The 19489-nt window shown below is 35.5% G+C and overlaps 1 protein-coding gene across 8 annotated transcripts in view; it reads right to left on the bottom strand.

The window, feature by feature from the left end:
* Positions 1-19489, bottom strand: part of RPS6KA3 (ribosomal protein S6 kinase A3) — a 115777-nt gene that overhangs the window by 82612 nt on the left and 13676 nt on the right. For 3 of the 8 annotated variants that reach the window (XR_007124678.1, XM_047715081.1, XM_047715082.1), the window contains one exon: positions 1058-1114. Coding sequence is in view for 7 of the 8 variants with exons in the window: in XM_047715081.1 (XP_047571037.1) it covers positions 1058-1114 (57 nt within the window). In the remaining variant the exon portion in view is untranslated. Of the gene's footprint in view, positions 1-1057; positions 1115-6742; positions 6844-7760; positions 7855-8014; positions 8133-19489 lie in introns of all 8 variants that reach the window. The other 5 variants (XM_047715083.1, XM_047715086.1, XM_047715085.1 and 2 more) reach the window with 4 other exon arrangements.

Raw genomic sequence — 19489 nt, 5'->3', positions numbered from 1 at the left:
AAAATACAGAGCATCATGCAACAGGGGTGCCTGGATGGCTCAGTTGGTTAAGTGTCCGACTCTTGGTTTCGGCTCAGATCATGACCTCAGGGTCCTGAGATGGAACCCCACATGGGGCTCCACGCTCAGCATGGAGTCTGCTGGTCCCTCTCCCTCTGCTCCTCCCCACTACCTTCCCTGCTCTCTCTCAAATAAATAAAATCTCAAGAAAATAGAATATCATGCAACAATTTAAAAAGAAGATCTACCTGTATTATGATAAAAAGATGTTCTAGACTTAGTAAGTGAAAAAAGCAAGTTGGAAAATATATATATTTTATAAATATCAGTAATAACTATCTTATGTACAGAAAAAAATGAAGATACTAACTGCACTGTAACAATGGTTTCTTAAAGGTATTATTAATTCATTTATGTAATATTTAATGAGTGTTTATTATGTGCCAGTCACTGGTCTAGGTGCTGGGGACTTAAAAGGGAATAAAAAAACAAGATGAGGAAATGGTGACCATTCATCTTCTATGTTAAATAGTTCTATAAAGTATAACACCTTTATATTTTTGTCTCTAAGAAATCAAAGTTTAGTTTCATTTAAAAAAAAAGATTTAAGGGGGCACCTGGGTGGCTCAGTTCGTTAAGGATAGGTCTTTGGCTCAGATCATGATCCCAGGGTTCTGGGATTGAGCCCCTCATGGGGCTACCTGCTCAGTAGGGAGTCTGCTTGTCCCTCTCCCTCCCCACCCCACACTCATGTTCTCTCTCAAATAAGTCAATGGAGTCTTAAAAAAATAAGCTTTAAGGTACCAATGAATAATGAAAAACTTTCAACAATATAAAGCAATTTGTTTTGTCATTCTTTTAAAATCAGTCTTATTAAACAGTTTTTAAAAATGGCACTAGCATATTCAAGACTATATTTTGATAAAATTAATGTGAAAGCATAAACAAGTTTCTAATACCATAAGATCATTACTTTGCTTGGTTGAAAAATAAGAATCCTTAAACTATATGGTATCTGATTTATGTAAAATCCCTTATGATACAGTATTTTACTTACAGTTTGTGGATTAATCTCCTCCTCTCCCATAGGTTCATCCATAATTTGCTGTCCATTCTGTGAAAAGCATAGCAAGTAGAAAGTTACCAACACAGATCTCAGATCAGTTAAAGTTAAATGAAGGCAGACAAAACAAAATCACATAGGAATATTTTTACCCCTACAGGGTTCTAATGAAGTACCAAACCACCATATAAGTATGTAGTTGCCAGTATGCAACAGGTTGTGCTTTAAAAGTTAACTATAAAAACATTTTCCATGAAAATGATATAATAAATGATGATTACCTTTCCAGGTGAGCCCTTGAGGTTATTTTAATAGTTAAATGCCTTACAAATGGTGTCATTCAAACCTCACTGAACATCATTTATAATACTTTCCTTTGCAGAAGATACTCTAAATTCCAACTCCATTGATTAATCAGGGCAACTGATTATTTTGGGGGGAAAGTAAGCTAGATTTCTATATCAAAATCGATCCCAGGTGCATAAAACATTTAAATGTCAAAAACAAAATTATACAAATATTAGAAGAAAATATAGGTAAATAATACTTATGGGGTAAGGAGGGTGGAAATCATAAAGGAAAAAAATGACATTTGAATTGATAGAAGTTTAAAATGTCATCTGTCAGACACGAAAAAGATAAGACAAATTGATTACAAAAAAAGCAACATATGACAAAGGGTTGGTATTCTCAATACATAAAGAACTTTGTTTTACAAACCTGTAAGAAAAAATGATGAACCTCAACAGAAATGAGCAATAAGGAAAGAAAGAGTTCAGCCTTAGTACTAATCAAATAAATGCATTTAACTGAAAGATAACTTTGCCTTTCAAACTGGTAATGATTAACAGAAAAAATAACACCCAGCACCAATATGAGTATGGGGAAAAGAGCACTCAGGATATACTGCTGGAGAAAGTATGAATCAGCACAACCTTTCAGGAAGGTAATCTAAGTCTGTATTAAAACAAGTGTGCAAAGATGTACATACAAGAATGCTCACCATAACTTTTTCCAAAAAGAACTCCAAATTGGAAACCTAAATTCTTAACAATAGAGAACTAGTTAAATATATGATGGTACATCCATATAATGGAATACTATACAGTCATTAAAAATGATAATAAAGATGTAAATTTATTGACATGGAAAGACAGTTACATGTAATAAGTGAAAAAGCAGTTTACAAAAAATATGGATTGTAATGATCCCATTTTAAATAAATATATACATATTTCAATGTATATATTTGCATGGGAAAAACTCTGGAAGGATATACACCAAAATGTTAACAGTGGCTATTTCTGGGTGGTAGAATTTTAGACAATTTAAAATATGTTTGTTTTTGCATATTTGAATTTTCTAATGTGTCTACAATGGATATTTGTGCAATTAATAACAAAACAAAACAAAACCAGAAGTCAGGAACATAGGGTCTTCCCTAGTTACTTCAATGGAAAAAGGTGTAAATGCCCCTGATCACTTGTCAATTCAACAAATGTAGAAGGATCCAAGCTAACCATCTTTGGAGCACTATCAATTGAGAAATAAAAGGCAGTCCACCCATTACCCTACATCCCACATGAGGCAGATGCTCTGAATTTGAACTCTCTCTACTCTCCAAATCCTTATTTATCCATCCATTCATCCACCCACTTCTTTCATTCATGCTATGTTCTAGGCACCAAGCTATACATGAATGGTTAATAAAACATGGCCCCCAACCTAGAGATCTATCCTAGAGGATCTTACAGATCCACTGACTTATAAAAAGAGTACCTTTCATTTTCAAACACTCAAAGAGTATGTTCCTAGGTTAGGGAATGCCTATACAATATTACAAAGCACAAAAATGGTGCTAAAATGCAGTAAAGGGGAGGCAGGTATAAAATCTTTATTATCCTAAGACACTTTCAGAGGCTACAGTATTGCCCACTTCTACGGTAAGGACTCAGATAACTCCAGGAGACATCTTTCTCCCAAAAGCCACAACCATTTAATTCAATTGAACTGATCATTTTTCTCCAAACATCACAGACAAACCTTAAAGTAGCTCTTAAGAACACTAGCTTTGGAGTCAGACACCTAGACTGAAATTTCTACTCTTAAACTAAGTATGAAGCCTTGGACAAGTTATTCAAACTAAGCTGCAGTTTCTTCATATGAGAAGTAGAGATGAAAAAAGTCTCATCTTCAGAGAGTTGTGGTAAAGACTAAGTGAGATAAGTGATGTAGAACTCTAATCACAGTGCCTGACGCTTAATACAAACAACCAATGGTAGCCATTTTAATTACACCCAAAATTCAGTCACCCCATTTATGGTTCACCAATCTGCTACTTCTATACTTGCTATCTTAGTGAATGGTACCATCATTCATCCAGTAGCACAAACTGTTTTTCTCATTAATTGTACACAGAGTTCTCTTTCTATAACAAAGATCTGCTCAATGGCTCCCAATTATTTAACTTTTAGAACCCTTCATCTAACTGAGCTACAATTACACTTTCCATGGGAGTATAATTTGATAACCATCTGCTCCTTGCAATTTTCAATGCAACAAAGCAAGAATTACGACCTATAACTTACTTTTAAGGCCAACTGTTATAGTAGAAACAACACTAAACTTGGAATGGTAGACAAGGGATAGAGTCCTAGATTTGCCACTTCGAAGCTTTATTATTCTGGGCAATTCAGACTGTCTCCTAGCCTATTATCTGTTCACAATGATGATAATTGCCCTGTTCACCTAAAGGGTTAATGTTAGACTCAAAACTGAGATAACTTATAAGAAAGTACTTTATAAACCATAAAGTGCTATACCAATGCAAATTATTATTACTAAGGTGAGGTAGCTTCATGAGGATAAAATACTCCATAAAGTCTTTTTAATCTGAGAATCAAAACATTTATGATTGGTAAGGGATCTTGAAAGTCTTTTGTTCCAAATAAACATCATATGCTTCAATTCTTTCTTTGCCATTCTCACCTAGATTTGAACACTATCAGGACAAGAATGTACTACCTCACCAGGCAGCCTAGATAAAATTCTTCATTATATAGTAATTTTCCTCAGCTACAAACTCCCTTTAATAGGATTACTGATACATGACTAACTTGCCTGTATTATATCTGCAAAATAACAGGAAGTAAATCTACACCTATGACTGTAAAACATCCTGAGTCTGTTTTTTACTAGGCAACTCAAGTTCCTTTAAACATTCCTTTCAGACAGATGAGACCACCTTCTTTTCTGAGCATGCACCCAATTCATCTTAAAGGGTCATATACAGAACTACATTCAATTAATATTCCAGCCTTGATACGACCAATGCAGAGTAAAGAGCATATCACCTCCCTTGTCCTAGATAATAAACTTATATTAATGCAGTTCACATATGCATTGTTTTTGAAATGCCCAAAACACACTGCTGAGGCATACGAAATTTTCTATTGGTTAAATCCTAGTCTTCTTTATACTGCAACTAAGCCCTGTGTACTTGTTGGTACACTTAGTCTCATGAATAAAGCCTTAAATTTTAAGTTTCTGACTCATCTCTTTCTAGTTCTGATCCTCTATAGGATTGCTACAGCCTCTATGAAAAGGATTCTGAATCTGCTAATCAGCCTCTTTGCTATTTCTATCTTCGTGTAATCCACAAATCTTGTATTTCTTTTCTAAACAATTCACCCAGCCAATTAACAGTAATATACTAACAAAGCCATTTGAAAAAAAAATGAAGTGAAACATGATCTAAAGGTAGTTTATGCTCTTATCTTTTGCAAAAATATCTACTTCCTTTCTGAGTTTAGGAAATATTGAAAATTTTGGACAATTTAAGGAAACTATAAAAGCCAACATTATCCTACATATTGGTGAGGCTTTAAAAAAATCTACTTTTTAAAAAGCACTTTTACCTCAACAAACCTTTTGTATTGTTTCATCAAAACAATGATTCAAATATTACCTGTTAGAAATTAGCATAATCACTCATGCAGCTAGTAAGTTTCCGTTTTGAAAAATGACCCTGAGCTTCACTAGAGATTAGGTTACATGGGCCATTAGTCTGACTCAATATGCAATTTCTATAGTTTCTAAAGTTCAAGGAACAGTACCTATTAAATAAGAAAACTTACTTCTTTAACTTAAAGAAACAGAAAAAAACATATGATCTGCATGTCACTAGTATCAGGTTTAAACCCCAGCTCTGTCACTTACTGCTATAGTTACCTGGCCTTGGGTAAGTTACTCAACATTTTGAGCCTCAGTCTCTTCATCTGTAAGATGCATATAATATCTACTTCACAGGGATGTTGTACTTAAATGGACCTACCAAGGGACACCAGATGCTCAGTAAATACTACTTTCTGTCCCCTCTCTTTTGCCTGAATTGTGTAATATATGCATTTCTACAGTTAACTTCTAAAGACATAATGCAATAAAGAAGTACAGGAGAGTGCTGAGATACTTGTTCTGCTACTTAATACAGCCAATTGCCCACCACGCAGGGTGAAAGAGATCATTCATAAGTGTAGTATATTTTTATACAATGTGGCCAAAGAATGAGTACAGACAAAAAAGAATAGTTTAAAAGTGAGGCAAATGTATTTATCCTCTCTCATCCCACCATTATGCCTTCCAGCCAAAAAACTGCAGAGCTTGGCAGATTGTACATATGCAAATATTATGTGAAATACTGGAAAAGGTTAGGAAATGCTAATCATGCTTTACTCTCTTAGTCTGAAATGTGTAAAAGTCAAAAATAAGAATAACGTACAATATGGATCTCATCAGAACAAATCAGACAAAGGAGACTGTTAGCTTGCATTTCAGCAGGAATTGTTTTCAAAATAACTTCTAAGGTTCTGGTATGAGATTATCACTAAAATCATATTTCTGGTTTAAAAAGGATGAACAATTCAAACCAGTAATTCTGAAACAAGATTTCATGATTTCTAGAGTATTTGCAAGTATTTTAAGGGAAATTCTCAAATGTTAAAAATAAGACTATTTTACTAAATAAAAATTTCATTTTAAGCAACTTTATTTAACAGATTGTTTTGTTGTAATGGTATGTTACAACAATGTACATTTCCAGGTTGCTGTTTGATACCTTTGAAGAAAATATAAGATACGTTAAAAAAATGCTATGAGTCCAGCAGGAGATCATCATGTACAAGTACACTAGAACTAAAAAAAATTATCTGTGACTGACGATATGCTACCTTGAGATTACTAGGAAATAACATCTACTGACATCTTCCTACACAGAAATGAAATATACATATGAACACTGGGAGAAAAGAATTCCTCACAGAGAATAAGAGCCTGAAATAACAGGAAAGGAGGAGGAAAAGAAAGGGTCCAGAGGCCTGGTGTACTAATTTGGAGACCAGGCTGTAGGAATGAGCAAGGACTGTATTTTTTTTTTTAACCACCCTCAAGTTCCCACAAGTATATTTGCCTTCCAAACTCCCTGAAATCAGCAGTGGTTCTCCTGCCCAAAGCATATAGGAGTCCCATGAAGCTGCTGAGGATGAGGCATGAGAAACCTCTCTTGAATTTTAGTTCAGATACCATCAAATTGTTCAGAAGCCAAAGAATCTTCTATGCAATCACATTGAAACAATAAGAAACAAGCATTTTATATTCTTAATAAGGAATGTATATAATCCTTACCAATATGACAGGATTAAGAATCAGCTCCTCATTTATCCTAAGGAAATATCAGAGATGTGCATAAAGACTTATGTACAGTGATATTCATCATACTCATTATACTGAAAAATAGAAAACAATCATCTAAATGACCAACAGGGGACTGGTTAAATAAATCATAACACATCTATTCATATGTAGGAATACTATGCAATGGTTAAAATAAGGGCCTCAAAAAAATTAATGATGCAAAAATATGCTTCTACTATATTAAATTAAAAAGGATACAAAACTATATAGCATGACCCAATTTTGTGCCCCCCCCAACATGTGTGTATGTAACTGGCAAAACATATATCAAATCTTATCAGCAGTTACCTGGGTCATAGGATTTTCTTCTTATATTTTCAAAATTACATGCATTTATTATTTTTTATTTTTATAATGAGGAAAAAGTACAATTGATATAATAGGAAAAATCCATTACTTCTAGTTAAGTTGCCCTTATGGGTTGCTTTGCTATTCCTCAAGCAACTAAAGGCCTGCTAGTACTCAAGACTGTTCTATTTTCTAGACTAGGGTAGAAATGACCTCTGGTTATATCTATGTTTTTAAGTTTTAGAGGACCCTTTCAGAAGCTTTTTTTTTGCCTGTATGGTCCTATGATTGTGGCCTCAGAAAACAGATACATTTTAGGCCTGAATCCACCTTATGTTTTTTTGGAGTGTACCCCTAAGGGGAATTCTGCTTATGAAACAGGAATATGTTGAGGTAAGAATAAAGAAATGAAAACACAGTAGCCAAAATTAAATCTGCATTGTGAATAGCAAGTATTAGAATCGACACTGCAGAAAACGGAATCATGCCACAGAGGACAAACTTGAATAAATGAAAAAAAATGAAAGAAAAGATTAAAAAACTATGGAGGACAGACACAGAAATAATCTATGAGTAACAGATGTTCCTAAAGAAAAAAAAAACAGAGCATTTTAATCAATCAAAAGTATAAGAAAACTTTCCAGTTCTGAAAAAAAAATACCTGAGACTGGAGACTGAGAAGGTTCAACAGAGATCATCAACACCAAGACATGTCCTGGCAAATGTTTTTAAATTTCAAGGATAAAGATATAATCCTATAAGCATACAAGCAGAAAAAAATAGGTTATTTTCAAAAGGAACTAAAATCAGAATGACCTCAGATTTTTCCTCTGCAACAATAAAATGCCAGAAGACAATGAAGTAATGACTTACAGAGAGTTGAAAGGGAAAAGTTATGATCTAAGAAATGTATACCTTGTCCTAGTTTTTCATGTACAAAGGTCACAGGAAATTATTCTTAGATCAGCAAAGTCTTATAAAAGTTCACCATCCTGGTAGTATCTTTTTTTCATAAATTGTTCAAAGGTATGTCCTAGACCATTGAAAGAGAATCAAAATAAGAACTTAAGAATACTGAGGTAGGGAAGAACAGGTGAAGTATACTGAAATCAAGCTAGTATCTACAAACAAATGAATAAAATAATTAACCCCACTAATGGAGAAAGGGTCAATAATGAAGAGTAAATAGTTGATATAAGTATATAAACAATATAAAACTTAGGAATTTAAAGGTAAGATTTGTAATCTCAGCCTAAATTAATGTAGACCCAAATAGAAGAGGTAGTGGAAGAAGGGAGAAAAGATTCTCAATTCTCTCTTTCCTAAAAGGATTATTTAAAAACCACTTTTTTGTAGTTAGCTAATAAATATAAATTTTGGAATGTTTTGAGAAACCATATGATAACCAAAAATTGTATTTATTTATTGCAGTCCAAATCACTAGAAAAGATAATAACTTGCAAAGACTGTAAAAACTACTTTTTGACAGCATCACATTCAACCTTAAGAACATGAGGTAGGTATAATCACCCCTATTTTACAGATGAGGAAACCAAGGCTCAGCAAAGTTAGTGAATGGCCAAGAGCGAAACTCAAACCCAGGTTTTTCTAGCTCTGTAATTCTTTCTTTAGTATTTCATAACCTCCTCAAACAAAAACAACCCATATGTCAGAAGAAAAAAAGAAACAAACCACAAAGAATTAAAAACTTAAGATAATAGAAATAATTTCAAAAGAAATAATGTAAGAAATGTAAAGTTTAAAGTATCTAATATAAATAAAGTGTTTTACTGGAATTTGATGCTATTACAGAATTATTGACATTTTTATGAGGGATGATGTTATGGTGGTTATGTTTTTAAGTCTTCATCTTTTAAGAAATATAAATGAAATATTTACATCTGGATATATGTATCTAGGATTAGCTTCAAAATAATCCACTGGAAGGTGGGGGAGAGAATGTATGTATGGGAATGAGGGGAGTACAGATAAAACAAGATTGGCCATGAGTTGACAATCTTTGAGGCTGGGTAATGGGAATATGGTAGTTCATTATACTATTCTCTCTATATTATTCTATACTATGTGTTTGAAATACTTGATATTAAAAACTTCAAGAGCCATAGGTTATATTTTTTATAAAAGGTTAAAAAGCCCATACAATTATTTACTGCTTTGAAGAGAAACGCAAAACAGGTTAAGACTAGAAAAGCATAAAGAAAAAGAGTTTGTAATATTAAGGCCAAAAATGAAATGAGAGGCAAAAACCTAAAGCCAATTAAAAAGGTCATCTGATTTGGACTAAAAATGTAATTAGTACTTAATACGTATAGTGACAATAATTGCTATCACTTACTAAGCAATTACCACATACCAGGCAAGTGTTAAGTACTATAGATCACCTTTGATGCCTCTAACAACTCTGTGAGGCCTTATCACTAATTTACAAATGAGGAAATTAAGCCAAGATGGGTATGTCAATCCTTTTAAGCACTATATCCTCAGCCCCTAGCAAAATGCCTGGCACAAAGTAGGTGCTCAATAAATATTTGTCAAGTAAATAAAAAAGTCTAATATTGTGCTTAAGGCTAATAAACAGGGCCTAAATTCAAACCCAAGTCTGAATCTAAAACCCCCACTCTTGGTCACATTTAAATCTTTTAATAATGATATTTCTTAGAGTAAAAATGTTTTTTTCCTTCTATGTTTCACTATTTTTCAGAGCTTCTACAATTAACATGTTATTTTTTCAAAAAAGTCATTAAAAACATTTAATCACAGACTAACCACAAAACACAAAAGATGTTTTGGGGACTACAACATGAAATGAACAAACACAAAACAGGAAGGGAAACTTAAGTACACTAGTATCAGTTAGCACGATGAATGAAATAAGGACAAAGCATGTGAGGTAATTTATACAAGATCAGGTAGATATTGAATTTATAATGTAAAAAGAATATGGGTTCTTTCCAAGTATCTATGAAAAATTATAAAGAGTATGTCTAGACCATAAAGTAAATCCAAGTCTTCAAAGCAGGAATTGTACAGATTATATTTTCTGATTATGATAAAGAACATGAATAAAGAAATAAAGCACTCATTCAGAAATTAATATTCTTATAAAAACCCCACTAGCTCAAGGAACTAATAACCACAGCTATCACTTATGCAATGCTTATTTTGGTCAAAATACAGGGTTAGCCATGTTACATATATTCTTTCATTTAATCCCAATTAATCATTAATAAACCATGAGGTGTGTTATTATGTATAGCAGGGAAAAAAAAAACGGAGTAATTTTTCCAAGATCATAGAGCTATTAGGTTTGCGGATAAGATAACCGAATCCATGTCTGAATCCAAAGCTCATACTCCTACACAGAAATGCTGTTAGAATTCATGTATAGACATCTACCTTTGTTCATTTTCTAAAATTTTGTAAACAAAAGTAGAGAAAGCTAAAGTCCTCCATAACAGAACATGTTCTGAAAGTGTCCATTTGTTAAATACACTACTCTAAGGGGGTAATGGTTCATTTTTCTAACATATTCTTATTCAGACATAGTATTTCAAATTGCATAATCTCCTAAAAGCAATCCTTCTGAATATATTCACACTCTCAATCAGGCATTTAAAGAAGGAAGAAACCATAAAATTAGATAAACAAAGTAGGGAATATAAGGTAAACATGATTTGCCAGTAAATTTATTTCTAAAAAGCAGTGTGACTGTGGAAAAGTCATTATTTTCTGGTACTTATCTGCAATCCATAAGTTAGATGGAACCTTGGGCAGCATGGATTTGAAAGTTTGCCACAGGACTGTGGGCAAGTCCTTAAGCCTCTCTTGAGTTGTGGTTTCTTCATGCATAAAATATGTGGTTATCTGAGAGCTCTTCCAGCTTGAGAATGTTATAATCTTGTTATAATCTTAAACTTTAAGGATTAAAGTTATTAAAGATTTTCTAGGGTTTTTACGCCCGAGGAAATTAATGATTCTGTATTTCAAGCTGTTTTTATGTTTTTTCTTTTTTCTTTTTTAGGAGAGAGTATGTGTGTTTGTGTAGGTGCACACACACACACGCATGGTGACACACAAAGGGAAGGACAGAATCTCAAGCAGGGTCCACACCCCAGGGCAGAGCTCAAGGATGCGGGGCTCCATCTCAAAACCCTGAGATCATGACCTGAGCAGAAATCAAGAGCTGGACACTTAACTGAGCCATCAGGCACCCCTTTTATGTTATTTCTAATTTCTTCTTTCCTATCTGCATTCAAAATACAGTTTTACCTATATCCTTCAGCGGTGCCTGCGTACCCAAGTGTAAACAAGGTTAATGTCAAAGAATGATTATATAAATGTTGTTACCTGAAAGAGAATTAAGATAAAGAGAATAAAACATTGTTTTTCTGTGAAGAGTAAGGAACCTAAAGCAATTTTATCATTTTCCAATTCAATTTTACTATTCTTTTAAAATTTTAAGTAATTTCTATATCCAACATGGGGCTCAAAACTTACAACTACAAGATCAAGGGTTGCATGCTCCACTGACGGAGCCAGCAAGGTGCCTCCAACTTTACTATTCCTATTCCACCAGTTTTGAAAACTAAGTGTCAACTTGTTTTTTTTTTTAAAGCTCCTCTATATACTCCCAAACCTGTTCCTACCTTCCTAATACCGATAAGTCCCAGCTCTTAGTACTCTAAGGGAGTTGGTAGTATTTTCCAAACCTGTCTGATTATCAGAATCACCTAAGATTCCTGGTAGTGATACATTACGGGGCCTTATCCAAAACTGAATCAGAAGTCCCAGAAGCCCCATGGTACTATTTCATTTTTTAAACAGGTACTTTATAGATGATTCCTGTGATTAGACAAGTCTGGAAAATCACAGTATAAAGATCATGGGCTTTGGAGTCTGACATATTAAGCTTCAAAACCTGACTTTGCCCTTTATTATAGGTGTGACTTTGGGCAAGTTACTTAACACGAGCCTCAGTTTTCTAATCCACAAGATTTGGATTCTAGTTATGTTGGAGGTTGTGGTAAAGTTCATTGTCTTGGGTGTTCAGTGTTAGTTTCTCTTTTTTCCTGCTCGCCTTGCCAGAGGAAATGATGAATACAAATACTTGAGGGGATTCTGATGAGTCTCTTATCCTAATGGGTCCACTTCCATTTTGAGAGCTAAAAAATCTGAGTACTAGATAACTCTTTAATGCATTAATTGGTTTGGCTAATTTAAGAGTCTAAAGAACAAGTCTAATGATTTCTTCTGGTTTCCAGGGGCTTACTGAAGCCCTCCTACCTAAAACAGATATACCATGATGATAGGCTTCAAAGCCAAAGCTTTTGTTGTGACTGTGGCAAAATGACCTGAATCTCTTGTTTCCTCACTGGTAGAACAAGTGGTGCTTGCATGTCTGCTGAACTGAACCCAACATGTTACTAATAATGTAATGGTCAACAATCACTTAAAGTTATATAGTCTTCTAAAGACCCTTACGGGGGCGCCTGCGTGGCTCAGTGGGTTAAGCCTCTGCCTTCAGCTCAGGTCATGACCCCAGGGTCTTGGGATCGAGCCCCACATCGGGCTCTCTGCTCTGCAAGGAGCCTGCTTCCTCCTCTCTCTCTGCCTACTTGTGATCTCTGTCAAATAAATAAATAAAATCTTAAAAAAAATAAAGACCCTTATGAACAAAAAGAAGACAGCAATAATAGCCCACAAGTAGTAAGCTGAGACAGAATGGCATCTGCTCAAATACACAATAAATCAGAGCTTAACATCCAAGCAAAATTCCTATTTGTGCAGTATCAACTGGATCTTAACACAAAGCGTTTTAGACAAGTTTGGAGTTGAATTTACTTAGAAAAGCACAATCCAAATGACTCACTCATTAAAAAAAAATGTGTATACATATTTAAAAATTACCAAAGGTATAAACACAACCTGACAACAAGATTTATTTCTGAAAAAATAGTCAAAGATAAAGTTCCTAATTATAGCTCCATGATTAATCCTAGCTGCACATGTATTAAAAGCATAAATACTATTAATAAGTGCATTTTACTAAAAATTGGTAGTATTAACTGTCCAGATAAACTATAAAATAACTAAAAGAAGCTTAAGAAATTTTTAAAAAACTAAAAATCTGGGAACATTCATTTAAGACAGGTTACCTTCAATTCTTAAATATAAACAAGAAAAAAAGAAACCTTAAATCTTATTTGAAGTAATTTAAAGAACCATAGCTTTTCTCTCAATTTGTTCAAATTTTTCTTTAATGCAACTAATTTTTAAATTTACTTCCTGCCCTTTGATTATGTTAATTTCCCAAAATTTACTATTTTGAATAAGATTTTTCTCCATTACCATTTTTTTTAAACATTTTATTTATTTATTTGACAGACAGAGATCACAGGTAGACAGAGAGGCAGGCAGAGAGAGAGACAGGAGGAAGCAGGCTCCCCGCTGAGCAGAGAGCCCGATGCGGGACTCGATCCCAGGACCCTGAGATCATGACCTGAGCCGAAGGCAGCGGCTTAACCCACTGAGCCACCCAGGCGCCCTCTCCATTACCATTTTTTAAAGATTTTATTTATTTACTTGAGAGAGAGAGAGAGAACATGAGCAGTGGGAGGGGCAGAGGGAGAGGCAGACTCCCCGCTGAGCAAGGAGCCTGATGCAATTCTTGATCCTGGAACTCTGGGATCATGACCTGAGCCAAAGGCAGACAGGTAACCAAATGAGCCACCCAGGTGCCCCTACCATTTCTAACTAGCTGGTTCCTGAATATATTTTGTATAATACCACCTTATGAGACTATCAGTAGTTTTAAAGAATCTTTTTAGTGGCATCCTTAGATTACCTAAGCAGATGATTATATCATTTGTGAATAGTAATCTTTTACTATTCTCTTGAATACTCTGGTTTTGTCTAATTGCATTAGCAAACTCTTTCTAGAGTGTAAAAGAGAGGTGAAAACAGCAGGCAAAGTTTTAATGAGATTGACTTAAAAATATGTCCCCATCAAGCATGATGCTGGCTCTTGGTCTGAGACTGCTTTTAATAACATTAAAGACACGCCCTTTTATTCCTGTTTTACTTTTTTTTTTTTTAAGATTTTATTTATTTATTTGACAGAGAGATCACAAGTAGGCAGAGAGGCTGGCAGAGAGAGAGAGAGAGTGGAGGGAGCAGGCTCTCTGTGGAGCAGAGAGACCGATGTGGGGCTCGATCCTAGGACCCCGGGACCATGACCTGAGCCAAAGGCAGAGGCTTTAACCCACTGAGCCACCCAGGCACCCCTGTTTTACTGTTTTTAACTGGGAATAGATATTGAATTTTATCTAGTGCTGACTTCTTTTATCTTTATTTTTATTTAAAAAAATTTTTTTAAAGATTTTATTTATTTATTTGACGCAGAGAGAGAGATCACAAGTAGGCAGAGATGCAGGCAGAGGGAAAGGGGGAAGCAGGCTCCCCGCTGAGCAGAGAGCCTGATGCGGGGCTCGATCCCAGGACCCCGAGATCATGACCTGAGCTGAAAGCAGAGCCTTAACCCACTGAGCCACCCAGGCACTCCTTCTTTTATCTTTTAAATTAGTAATGATTACAGATTTATAGGAGGTGGGAAAAATAAGAGGCCACATATAACTTTAACCCAGTGATTACATCTTACATAACTTCCTGTCAAAACCAGGAAATTTGCACTAGTACAAAGCCCAGACCTTATTCAGATTTCACTAGTTTTACAGGTTCTCGTGTGTGTTCTATGAAATATATCACATTATAGGCTCCTATAGCTACCACCACTATAAAGATACTGAACAGTTAGTTCATCACCACCAGGACCTTGTGTGCTGCCCCCGAATAACCACACCCACCTCCCCCACCCCTTTCTTTTTATTAACATATAATGTATTATTTGCCCCAGGGGTACAGGTCCCCTCCCTGCCCCTTTCTAACAAGATCAGTGGTTGCCTGATCTTGTTTCCATTTCTACAATTTTGTCATTTTAAGAATGTTATGTTAATGGAATCATACAGTATTTAACATTACTTATGGAATATGAATTCCCTTGAGATTCATCCAAATTGCTACATGTATCAATAATCCATCCCTTTTAGTTGCTTAGTAGCATCCCAGTGTGGATGTACCACAGCTTGTTTAACCATTCACCCACTGAATGACATTTGGTTTCTAAGTTTTGGATATTACAAACAGAGCTATGAAAATTTGTGTACAGACTTCTGCACGGACATTCGTTTTCATTTCTCTGGGATCAATGCCCAGGAGTATGGCTGTTGGGTCATACAGTAAGTTTATGTTTAGTTTTTAAAGAAACAGCTGAACTCTCTTTTCCAGAAAGGCTGTATCACTTTACACTTTCACTAGCAATGCATGAGAGAGCCGGTCTGTCCAGATCCTCATCAACATTCAATATTGCCACTATTCTTTGTTTTGGCTGTTCTAATAGGTATGTACTGATACTTCATCATGATTTTAATTTCCCTGAGCGCCAACCATGTTAACATCTTTTCATATGCTTATTTACTATCCATATATCCTCTTCACTGAAATGTCATTCACCTCTTTTGTCAGATTTCTAAATGGATTGTTCAGCCTAAGTTACTGTTAAGTTTAGAGAGTTCTTAACATATTTTAGATACAAGCCCTGTCTCAGATACAAGTTTGCAAATATTTTACCCAATCTGTAACTTGTCTTTTCATTGACCTAATAGAGTTGTTTTCATAAAGCAAATGTTCTGAAAAGTCTAATTTTTTCCCTTTTATGGATTTTGTTTTTAGTGTCTGGTCTAAGAATTCTTCATTTAACCCAAAGTCCTGAAAAGTTTCTTCTAAGTCTAAATTCTAAAAATTCTATATATTACATTTAAATCCATGATACTTTTTCAGGGTTTTTGTGTGTGTGTCTCTTTATGAGATGGGTTTTTTTTCTTTTTAAAATTTAAATCCAGTATCGGGCACCTGGTGGCTCAGTGGGTTAAGCCTCTGCCTTCAGCTCAGGTCATGGTCTCAGGATCCTGGGATCAAGTCCCACATCGGACTCTCTCCTCAGCGGGGAACCTGCTCCCCCTCTGTCTGCCTCTCTACTTGTGATCTGTTTCTCAATAAACAAAATCTAAAAAAAAATGTGTTAAATCCTGTATAGTTAATATACAGTGTTCTATCAGTTTCAGGTGTACAATATTGTGGTTCAACAATTCTATACATTACTCATTGCTCATAAAGTATACTCTTAATTCCCTCATGACACATTTGAATTATTTTCTGTATAATGTGTGATGTTGAGGTGCACTGTTTTACCCATGGATGTGTAACTGCTCTAAGCACCACTGTTGGAAAGGCCATCTATCCTTTTTCCATTGAACTACTTTTGCATTAACTGGCTGTACTTGTATGGGTCTAATTACACATTCTATATTGAACTCACGACCCTGATATCAAGACCTGAGCTGAGATCAAGACTTGGACACCCAACCTGACTGAGGCACCCAGGAGCCCCTATGTGTTTATCCTTTTACCAATACCACAGAATTTTGATTACTGAAGTGTTAATTTTGATTACTGAAGCTTAAAATTGGGTGGATCCTTCCACTTTATTTTTATCTTGTATTAGATATTTTAGTTCCTTTACCTTTTGAATTACCAGGACTAGGTTGAATAGCCATGGTGAGAATGGACATCCTTGACTTGTTCCTGATTTTAAGAGGAAAGCATTCAGTCTTTCACCATTAAGTATGATGTTATTTGTGGGGTTTTTTTGTGTGTAAATATTATTTATCAAACTGAGGAAGTTCCCTTTTATTCTTAGTTTGATCAGTTTTTTTAATCTTATTTATTTGACAGAGAGAGAGAGAGCGACAGCAAGAGAGGAACACAAGCGGGGGGTGGGAACAGATTTCCTGCTGAGTAGGGAGCCTAATGTGGGGCTCGATCCCAGGACCCTGGGATCATGACCTGAGCTGAAGGTAGATGCTTCATGATTGAGCCACCCAGGTGTTTCAGTTTGATGAGCTTTTATTATGAATGTTTAATTCAGTTTAATGCATTTTCTGCACTATTAACATGATGTGATTTTTCTTCCTTTTTAATATGGTGGAGTATATTGAATGATTTTTGAATACTGAACCAGTCTTACATCCTTGGAATAAAATCCATTTGGTCACAGTGTATAGTTCTTTTCATACATTGCTTGATTTCTTTTGCTAATATTTTGTGGAGGATTCTATGTTTATGCTCTTGAGGGATACTAGTCTATAGCCTTCTTTTCTATAGTCTTTAGGTCTTTGTTTCAGGGTAATACTGACCTCATAAAGTGAGTTATGAAGTGTTTCCTCTTCTATTTTCTGGAAAAGACTGTATAATTCATACTATTCCTTTATTCTTGATATTCCAGATCCTTCTTCTAAAATTACTTTTTTGCTTGAAGAACTATCTGTAGTAATTATTTCAGGGTCTGAAAAGACTCTGACAAATATATAGACAAATTTGAGACTATTTTGAATGCACCTTCATTCCTGAAGAATATTTTTGGTGGGTATAGAATTCTGGGCTGACAGTTCTTTTCTTTTAGCATTCGAAAAATGGTGCCATTTGCTTCTGGCTTCCATAGTTTCTAATGTGGAATCTGCTGTCATTTGAATCATTGTTCCCTTATACGTAATAGTTCATTTCTCTTTAGCTGCTTTCAAGATTCTTTGCTTTGCTTTTAGTTTAATTACAAATTTTTAAAAAATTGTGGTATAACACAACATAAAATTTGCCATCTTAAACACTTTTTAGTGTACAGTTCAGTGTGTCAAATATATTGACACTATTGAGTAATCAATCACCAAAACATTTTCATCTTGCAAAATTGAAACTCCAAACCCATTAAACAAGTTCTCATTTCCAAAGGTTTGATTCTGAGGTGTCTGGGCCTGGATTACTTTGGGTTTATCTTGTTTGGGGTTCAGTTTCATGAATCTGTAGACTTTGTCTTTTGTCAAACTGGGCATGTTTAGGCCATTATTTCTTCAGGCCCACCCTTTTTCTCCACTTTCTGGATTATGGTGACATGGATGTTAAATCTCTTGTTAATATTCCCCAGGCTCCTAGGGCTCTTTTTTTTGTCAGTTCATTTTTTTCCCCTCTGTTGTTCAAATTAGGTAATTTCTGTTGCTCGATCTTCAAAACTACTCTTTCCTGTTATCCCCACTCTTCTAGTAAGCCCATGAAGTAAATTTATTTCAGTTACTGTATCTTTCAGTTCTAAAAGTTTCCATATTCTGTTTTATATCTTTTCTAAGATAATTTTTTAATTTGTTTCAAATGTGTTTATGATTGCTCATGGAAGCATTTTTGTGATGGCTGCTTTAAAATCCTTGTCAGATAATTCCAACATCTGAAGCATCTTTGTGTTGGTAGCTGTTGACTTTTTTCTCATTCATGGTGTCATTTTCCTGGTTCCTAATACAGTGATCTTTAACTGTATAATGGACAATATTGGAGAGAAAACCCTGGATCCTGTTTAATCATTTTTTTAAGATTTTATTTGACAGACAGAGATCACCAGTAGGCAAAGAGGCAGGCAGAGAGAGAGAGAGAGAGGAGGAGGCAGGCTCCCCACCGAGCAGAGAGCCCAATGTGGGGCTCGATCCCAGGACCCTGGGATCATGACCCAAGCCGAAGGCAGAGGCTTTAACCCACTGAGCCACCCAGGCGCCCCTAATCATTTTTTAGCAGGCAGTCTTCTCGGTGAAATGTAGTATAAGAGCAAGGTGAATGTGTATGTTCAGCTTCCTGCTGGGCCCACTGACACCACCCTGGCAAAAGTGGAACAATTACTCTTGCTTTTTTGAACAGCACTGAGATGGAAGTTCAGCTCCACTTTTGGTATCAGTGGAAGTGGGACACCAAGCTGCACCATCACACTGCCTCTGAGTAGGGGTACAAGCTCATCTACCTGATCAATCACACTGCCAATAGGGAGAGAGAAAGCAGAAGGCTGACTCGTACTGCTTTGCTGCTATAAGGTAGAGCGGAAAGCTCAGCTTCTTTAAGGGTCCAACAAACAGGGAAGGGAAGAAGGGGAAGTGGAGTGCCAACCAGCCCTCCCATCCAACATTTTGTTCTACCTTGTAGATGCCAGATGAGAGGCAGTGAGGCTCAGCTGCCCACTGGGCCCCAATGACATCAGTAAAGAAGCGAAGCAGGGGTGCCTGGGTGGCTCAGTGGGTTAAGCCTCTGCCTTTGGCTCAGATGATGATCTTAGGGTCCTGGGATCGAGCCCCGCATCGGGCTCTCTGCTCAGCGGGGAGCCTGCTTCCTCCTCTCTGCCTACTTGTGATCTTTCTCTGTCAAATAAATTAAAAAAAAAAAAAAGAA

The sequence above is a fragment of the Lutra lutra genome, chromosome X (genome assembly GCF_902655055.1).
Source record: "Lutra lutra chromosome X, mLutLut1.2, whole genome shotgun sequence".
NCBI classification, from domain to species: Eukaryota; Metazoa; Chordata; class Mammalia; order Carnivora; family Mustelidae; genus Lutra; species Lutra lutra.
The sequence above is the reverse complement of the archived record's forward strand: the minus strand, read 5'-3'. Positions and strand labels throughout refer to the sequence as shown.